This window comes from Micromys minutus (assembly GCF_963924665.1).
Source record: "Micromys minutus genome assembly, chromosome: X".
NCBI classification, from domain to species: domain Eukaryota; kingdom Metazoa; phylum Chordata; class Mammalia; order Rodentia; family Muridae; genus Micromys; species Micromys minutus.
The window spans coordinates 82225623-82235095 of record NC_137970.1 but is presented as its reverse complement, the minus strand read 5'-3'; the positions used below and the strand labels follow the sequence as shown (position 1 = coordinate 82235095).

General features: G+C 37.1%; 1 protein-coding gene across 1 annotated transcript; it reads right to left on the bottom strand.

Annotated features, from left to right (window-relative positions):
- Positions 1-316: 316 nt before the first annotated feature.
- On the bottom strand, positions 317-1164 carry LOC308414800 (large ribosomal subunit protein eL8-like). Its single transcript, XM_080910030.1, has one exon. The coding sequence runs from the start codon at positions 1159-1161 to the stop codon at positions 361-363; it is 801 nt and encodes a 266-aa protein (XP_080766156.1). The 5' UTR covers positions 1162-1164; the 3' UTR covers positions 317-360.
- Between the last annotated feature and the right edge of the window lie 8309 nt (positions 1165-9473).

Sequence of the window (9473 nt, the reverse complement as noted above, 5' to 3'; positions counted from 1 at the left end):
GAGGAGGAGGAGGAGGAGGAGGAGGAAGGAGGAGGAGGAGGAGGAGGAGGAGGAGAAGGAGAAGGAGAAGGAGGAGATGATGATAATGATTACATCTGGGGAGTGATTTGTTTTACCATTTTTTCTTTCTTTTTTAGGTATCAAAATCAAGAAATGTAGGGCAAAACTTTAACAGATCTGTACTTTTGGGGAGTAACTTTAATTGCAATGAACTATAAGGGTGATTTTTATAATCTCTTTCTTATTCCACTTGAACCCTTTAAATGTCTTTATTCTTCCTCAGGACAAATTTTTATAAGTAAATCTAGCTTTTTTTAAATTTTGTAATTATATTTATGTACAGAAAACTTAAGTGTACATTTAACCCAGTTTAGTGGCGAGTTCTTTAGCCTTTGCCTTTTCTAGCTTGGCAATGCGAGCCACATACTTAGGACCCAGAACGTTGCCTCCCCAGTGGCGGCGGATCTCGTCATATCTGTCATTATAATTGGTCCTAATAGCTTCTACCAGCTTAGCCAGAGCACCCTTGTCTTCTGAGTTAACCTGTGTGAAGGCAACAGTGGTGCATGTCTTCCTGTGAACCAGGCACCCCAGCCTGGCCTTTCCCTTGATGATGCAGTAGGGCAACCCCATCTTTCGACACAGGGCAGGCAGGAAAACCACCAGCTCAATGGGGTCTACGTCATGGGCAATCACCACCAGCTGAGCCTTCTTGTTCTCCACCAAGGTGGTGACTGTATTGACTCCTGCTCGGAGGACAGGTGGTCTCTTAGTTGGGACGTCCCCTTTGCCAGCAGCTTTCTTCTCAGCACGGGCCAGTAGCCTTTGCTTCTTCTCTTGCTTTGTCTCTGGCCTGTACTTGTGGGCAAGCTTAAGCAGCTGGGTAGCTGTTTGCCTGTCCAGGGCCTGGGTGAACTGGTTAATGGCAGGAGGTACTTTGAGCCGCTTATAGAGGATGGCCCTTTGCCTCTGCAGCCTGATGTAGCGTGGCCATTTGACGAAGCGTGTTAGATCTCTTTTGGGCTGGATGTCCTGCCCAATGCCGAAGTTCTTGGGCCTTTTCTCAAACAAAGTATTGACCACCTTTTTGGCCTCTTGCTTCTTGACGATGGCGGGGGCCGGGGCCACCTTCTTCCCCTTGGCCTTCTTCCCTTTGGGCATCTTGCTCGGCTGAAGGAGAGAGCATAAATCTAGCTTTTATATATAAATGTTTCATCTTTTCTACACATTTTTCTGTATTTACATTTGGTTTGTTCTTGTTTTCTAAGTTTGTGAGCTGCGTCATTAAGTCATTTATTTGTTTCCCTTTGGCTTGTTTAACATAGGTGCTGGAGCTACAAATTTTCTCTTGGGACACTCTTAATGTGTCCCAGAGACTTTGTTGTATTATGTATTAATTTTCATTTAACTCCAGGAAATTTTTTATTTGTTCCTTGATTTCTTGATACATTCACCATTCAATAATATATTATTTAATATCCATGAGTTTGTGCATTTACTAGAGATTCTTTACCATTGATTTTGAGTTTTATTGTGCTAGGTTAAGATAGGATACAAAGAGTTATTTCAATTTTTATTTCTTGAAATTTGTTTTGTATTCCAGTTTGTTGTCTGGAAGAACCTTCTATAGTCTGCTGCATAGAATATGTATCATTGGTCTTTTAGTGTTTAACTTGATGGAGAACAGGTTTACAATTTTGTATTCCATTAGATCTACTTAATGTATCTTTTAGTTCTAATGCTGCTGTTGCCTGAGGCAGAAGAATATTAATGGAGAAATAGAATAGAGTAGCTAAACTCAGAAATGCATCTATGATCACACACTTTAACAATTAGAGACTGGATGGAGAGATGGCTCAGTGGTTAAAAGCACTGGCTGCTCTCCCACAGGCCCTGATTTTAATTTCCAACTGCCATATGGTGGCTCACAACCATCTCTAATGGTATGTGATGCCCTCTTCTGGTCTGAAAAAGACAGTCTATTCAAATATATATATATATATATATATATATATATATATATATATATATATATATAGAGAGAGAGAGAGAGAGAGAGAGAGAGAGAGAGAGAGAGATATCAGACAAACAAATAAATAAATAAACCAAAAATAAAAACAGATTAGAGATGTTTAAAAGCAAAAGTGCCTATGCATGGGAATAATAGAAAATACACACATACGACTTAGGTTTTAAAAAATGATGAGGAATGAACAGAAAAATGCTTCATTTTTCATGCTGGGCTTGTCTTGAGATTCATAACATTCTCTACTAATCAGAGACAGTTTAACTTGATGGAGAACAAGTTTGCAATGATTGTTAAGTTGTATGGTTTCTCAGGAGAACATTTTTAAAAATCAAATATATATACATCTATATATATATATATATATATATATATATATATATATATATATGAATAGAAACATGTGACAGAACTAGAAAAAGAAAATACCCTGGCAGAAACTGTCCACGCTAGTTAAGCTTTAATCATCATTTTTGCATAGTCTAGGTCATCCAAGAAGAGAACGTCAATAGAGAAATTGCCTAGATCAGATTGAACTATGGACACATTTCCAGTCCTACCTCAAAAAACCAACAAACAAAAAACAGTACCCATAATAAAAAAATAAAAACAGCCATTGTATTAAAGTGTCATGTTTCTAAGAAGATAAAATAATTGTAAACACACACACACACACACATACACATTTGTATATACATATTCAGCATAGGAGCACCAAACTATATACAACAAGCATCATATCTGAAATAAAGGGTAGACTGTTACACAGTAATAGTAGGTGTCGGTAATGTGTCACTTTTAACAAGAAAAAAACCATTAAGGAAAATTTATACTTGAACTACATTTTGCAAGAAGTAATACATACATACTTATATATACATATATTTATATACATATATATGGAGAGAGAGAGAGAGAACATTCCATCCAACAAAGCAGAACACACATTTCTCTCACGTGCAATGGAACCATCTCCAGGAGAGATCACATGCTAAGCCACAAAACAAGACTTAACAAATATAACAAGATTAACATCAGATGAATGACCACAATGGTATGAAACTAAAAATCAATAACAGAGGGAATTTCAGAAAATTTTAAAATTCATGGAAATTAAGTAAAAATTTCCCAAATACCCAATGAGTCAAAGAAGAACTTTAAAGGAGAAATTTAACATATCATTTGAAAATAGAAATGGATACACAAAATACCAAACATGGAAGATACAACAATAGCTTTCCTGGGAAGGAAAGTGTCAGCAAGAAATGTTTACTTAAAAAAATAAAGGTCTCAAATAAACAACCTAAGATTATACCTCAAGGAACTACAAAAAGAGCAAACAACTAAATCCAAAAATAATAAGGGGAAGGAACTAATGAAGATCAGATCAGAATAATTGAAATAGAAACTAAAAAACAACAGGAAAGATCAACAAAACCAAATATTGGTTTTTGAAAAGATAAACAAAATTAACAGAACTTTAGCCAAAGTACAAAAGAAACAGGGAAAAAAAGTTGAAATCAGAAATGGAAAAGGAAACATTAAAACTGATACAGTGGAAGTCAAAGGCTCCTGGGAGACTGTTGTAAAAAACTATGTTTAAACAAATTGAATAGCCTAAATAATGGTTACATTCCTAGACACATACAACTTACTCTTGTTAATCATGAACATGTGGGAAACTGAAACAAACCAATGACAAGGACATTAAATCCATCACAAAAATCTCCCATCAAGAAAAGCCCAATACTATATGGTATTAATGTTGAATTATATCAAATATTAGAAAAACAATATCAATTCTTCTCATACTCCATACCCCTCCAAATTAAAAAAAAAGTAAAAGTAAGGGCAATACTTCCAAATTCATTAGCGACATTATCCTGAGATCAAAATCAGAGAAGGTCACTCTACAAAATTAAAATATAATTTCAAGCCAGTGTGCCTAATGAACATAGACAAAATTCTAACTGATATACCAGGCAATGAATTCATCAGCCTGTAAAATCACAATCTACCATAGTTAGGTAAGATTAATTCCTAAAATATAATCTCTTACTAATATAAGAAGGAAAACTCTATAAACATATGACACAGCATCTTGTATTTATATTAGAAAAAATAATATCACAAAACAAAATGGCTTTATTATCAAAAGGGAAAGATAGTGTATACACTCAAGTCTATAAATACGATAGAGCAAAGGACAAAAGTCACATCAAAGATATTAGTTATTGATAAAATTTTATATGGTTTTATGATTTTAAAAAGCATCTCAACAAATTACATACAGAAGGAACTGCTTCTGCATAAAAATGCCACTTAAGAAAAACTCAAAGCTAAGGTCATGTTCAAACTTAAAACTTGAATCTTGGGTGAGAAGAGTCAAGGCAGCAAAGGCCAAAGTGTAGAGAAATAAAATAAAATAAAAACAATTGACCAATTAGACAGCTTAAAAAGCATGGGAAACAGGAAAGACTATATAGAGCAAGGCAGGAAACAGACCTCAGCTCCAACCCTAGCATCATGGGAGGGAAGGGAGATGGAACCACATTCAAAACCCAAACTAGGAAGTCCTGGTAGTTGCAGATTGGCAGTCCTGGCGCCAAGCTAAGCTCACCGTTCTTAACGACCTTAAGTGCCATCTGTAATTTTATAGAACAATGACTTCACTCTCATAAAAGGTAAGCATTGTTGCTCTCTGTATTCCAGGATGCTGTCACTAGGTAGTGCCTCAACGGAGGGCTTACTATTTGACACTATACTATTCTGGGAACCTGGGAAAACAGAAACTAAGAAATATATAGAAATCCATCCATCTCCTTGCCAGGGTAGAAATCTGAGAGAATTGGAAATCTATATTACCTTCCTCATCAGATAGACAATATAATGCCTTGTTTTCTACATGCTGGAAGGAATTAGTGTGACTTTCTCCATCCATTAAACACATATCATGGCCAATTTACAATACATTACACCTAAGACAATAGGAAGAATTAGATTCAGAGTATAATTTATTTCATCTTAAGGCACAATCTCACAAACAATCTATCTTTCAGGAAGAAACTTTCTGATCTACTTTTTTTTTTCCTGAGAACTCTGAACTCCATCTAGCTAGATGCCAGTAACACAAGTATAACTCGCATCGCTAGTCATTGGTAATGGGTTTATCTGATAGAACATTTCAACTGACTCTCTTACATGAAAGTCTTGATAGGACACTTTTTAAGATTCACTTTGTCACATTTGCTCATGTTCCACTAGCTTTTAAGTGCCCTACTGAAATCAAACAAATTGCTTTTTATATTGAAGTAAGTACTCACTCATTCAAAAGAATCAATGTCAGCCAAAACAGAGGCTAGAAGTGTTGCGGTGACCATGCTTCACCTTTCATTTGGATACTTTAAGAGGTTGTGTTAAGCTCTTCTCGTCTGACCCCGTGTCGCAGAAGTTCTTGAGAGTGCATCACTTTTGAACTTTCATAATCCTTATACAAGGCAAGCTGACAGAAATAGATAAAGGGAAGTTGTTCTCTGGCAAAGAGAATTTTAACAATACAAATGAAAAGATGAAACAAAATACAGTTATAAAGGCCAACTACTTCTAGTCTTTTACATAGGAATTATACACACACACACACACACACACACACACACACACACACACACACACATACTCCAAGGGATAATCAGTCCAACTCTCTGTCACTCCATTTCAAAAGTATTCTGCCTCATTACCTTTTCTTGCTTCTTGAAGTAAGCTACAGACAGACCTTACACCATGGTCTTCTCCTTCATGTGATGTGTAATGTCTTTCTTATGTTACATCACTCTTGTTCTCCATCTTTTGCTCCTTCCTTTTCACAAAGACACTACACTTATATTGGGCCCATGAATATAATCCATCCTAACATTTCCATCTCAGGACCAGTTGGTTTACAACTGTAATTTCATCTGTAACGTGAGTTCTCTGTGCTAGTTAATCTATCATACCTACAGATACAGGAGTAGGATCTAAACATCATACAGCAAACGTTTAGATGCTTACCATGCTTCAGTCTCTCTAAGTCATCCAAAATGACTCTGCATGCCAGAGAGAAGTAAGATGAAGAAATAGGAATATAGAACAAAAGGAAAAACGTGCATCTTAGTCCATTTTCCATTTCTATGACAATACTACAGAGTGAGTAGGTGGATGCTCACAGGCAACCATTGGACTGAGCATGGGGGTCCCCAATGAAGGAGCTAGAGAAAGGACTGAAGGAGCTGAAGGGGTTTTAAACCCCAATGGAAGAACATCAATATTAACCAGTCAGAACCCCCAGAGCTCTTAGGGACTAAACCAGTATCCAACGAGTTCACATCAGGGCACCCATGGCCCCAGCTGCATATGTAGCAAAAGATGGCCTTGTTGAGCATCAATGGGAGGATAGGCCCTTGGTCCTGTGGAGGCTTGATGTAGGAGAATGACAGATGGGGAGGTAGGAGGAAGTAGGTGGGTGGAGGTGCACCCTCATATAAGCAGAGGGAGGTAGGATAGGATAGGAGGCTTACAGAGGGGAAACTGAGAAATGGGATAACATTTGAAATATGAATTTAAAAATATCCAATAAAAAGAGGAACAAGGAGGTTTTACCAAAGTACAATTGAGAGATGGAAGCAGAGGGAGTTCAAAACCAGTCTTGGATATAAGGAAAATTGGAGGTAGCCTTCCTAGGCTACATGAGATCTTATCAGCAGAAAAGAAAAGAAAGCAACAAAAGTAATTGGAAAGATGGGTGGAAGGTTAAAAAGATGGAAGGAGAAAGGAAAGGATAGAAAAGAGGGCAGTAAAAGAAAGTATGTTTATGCTTATTTCACAGTTCTGGAAGTCCGTGTGTATAATGTTAGCATGTAGTGAAATCCTTGTTGTATCATGGCATAGTAGAGAACATCTAGTAGTAAGGCAAAGCAAGCTTGCTACATCCACTCCTAATGCCATCCTGGGACTCTCAGCCTCATGACTGCATAAATTGAAAAAGAAACTTATATTATTTATTCATTCATTCATTCATTCACTCACTCATTCAACATTTATCAAATGACCAGTTTATATTAGGTTCCGAGTGTTCACTGATCAAATATTGAGCTAAATGACCACTTAAACATGAGTTTGTGACATTGTTTCTTTATTTGAGCTCTGAAAATAAACAAAATTGATTTATGTGTATTACTAAGGTTTAGATGTTTCCTGAAAAGTTTGTCTTAGATATTTAATATTTGGATGCAGATGTATATTGCATATACCTTCAGACAACATGTAATATTTAAATATTTAAACATGTAAGATTTAAATAAATCTTTCCCTGGAGGGTGTAATTTTCTAAGTTTGAATCTTCTCAAACTTCTTTCAGCACATTTTGAGTTCCCTGAACTCTAGGAAACAGACAATCACTATCTTATCAATGAAGACCTTCACTATTAAGCCATGTGAGTAAAGGAAAAAAGAGACTTGGATGCCCAGAAGAAAAGACCCTTCAGTAGGAGGAGGCTAAAGGAGACCATCAGCAGCCACAGGAATAATGCCACTGAGACCTCATCAGAGACCTGCTTTCATGCATGCATAATCTCCTCAGGTCAGATGTTGGGACATTACTTAATGTTCTATGCTGTCTTAAAGCTTTAATATATGTTAGCCAAGTATTCTATAGAAAAATCCTCCCACATTGATAGCAGTTATATTCAAAAATTAAATTATGCCCATTTAGATGCTATACCTGAGAACCATGGCTCCAAATCCATACAATTCCACTTTCACCTGGACTGATTTTCTGTACACCTTGGAAGCAAACCCATGCATGGTCTTGGACATGCTAGGTAAGACATTTATTTGATCCATGTCCATAGTCCACAAGCTCCTATCTGTCTTTCCAGCTTAAACAATTTAGCATTTTTACATGATTCATGTGTTCATAAGCACTGTCTCATGATATGGTAGTCATTTTATTCAATGTCTAGAAAACTTTATGCAAAATCAAAAAATTGTGTGAGGGGGGCATATGTACAGGTGTCTATGGGGGCTATAAGAGGGCAATGAGTCTGATAGAACTTCAGTTAATGAAGTTGTAAGCTACCTAACATGAGTGCTGAACACCAAACGTAGGTTCTCTGAAAGAGCAGTGTGTACTATTGATCATTAGACTAATAATCATCAATCACAGACCTCTCCAGCACTGTGTTCCACCATTTCATGCTAATTCACTTGCCAATAATAGGGGCTTCTTCTCCTGTCTTCATTTCTCAGGGTGTGATCATTTCGGAAGTTGAAAGTTCGATCAGTCTTTGCAAAATCTTACTGGAATTCTAAAGAGTATGGTTGGTGTAAGATGTTGTCTAACTATTGTTTTACGGATATATTTAGGACATCCTCCTACTATTGTTGAGGAAAGAAAACACTTTTACTGGGGTTTAAGGTCATAGCTAGTAAATCATGAGTTATTACCTTGTTGTGTTGAAATTTTACAATGAAGCCCATGCTTTCCTTGTGCATCGCTGTAGTGTCTGGCTAATGTCATATCTACCAGGCACATCTGTTTCCACTGGATTGTGCTTGGAGTCTTCAAGATGTCAAAGCTACCTGAAAGGCTAGAGTGAAGAGAATCTGAACTAGTCATGCTACACATGGTTGTATCTGACTTCTGTCAATAGGCAACTTTAAAGAAGAAAAGGCTTATTTGCGCTCACAGCAAGAGGACACAGTCCATAATGGTGGAGAAGGCTTAGTAGATGAGGGGGCTCCCATCTATGGCAGCAGAAGCATGAAGCTGTTTCCTCATATTTCAGCAAAGCAAGGAGCAGAGATAAAATAGTTTGTCAGGGTTGGCCATCAGACCTCAAGTCCCACCTTCAAGCTTACCCACTTATTCCAGCTAGGTTCTACCCTGTAACATGTTCTATAACATCCCCTAACAACAACACCAGCTGAGGCACACGTGTTCATATACATGAGCTTTGGGGGCCTATTTCACATTCAAATCATAACAGAAGGAAATGAAGTTCTAATATTTATTTGCACTCAGTCAAATGGGGTGCCAACTTAGGGACACAGCCAAATGACATTCTGCATTGTCTTCCAAACTGATCCTCTTCTACTCTGAGACTCTGGATCTCCCCAGTCTCCTCCATGCAGAATTAATGTTTCCCAAGTATGTCTTTTAGTCCCTCTGATAAGTGAATTTTCATGCCAGGATATAGCTAAGTTCTAGTCATGGACACATTTACACTCAGAATGAGACCTCTTGCTCTAAGTTGACCATTGGGTCTTTTTCACACACTAAGAGTGAACAATATTTTTTCTTTAGCAAAAATAACAGTATTCTTCAGTAGTACAAATGTAATTGAGATCCCTAGGAACACATAGAGCTCCACTCTTGATAAAGCTGGTATCTATTTTTTTTTTACTAGCATCA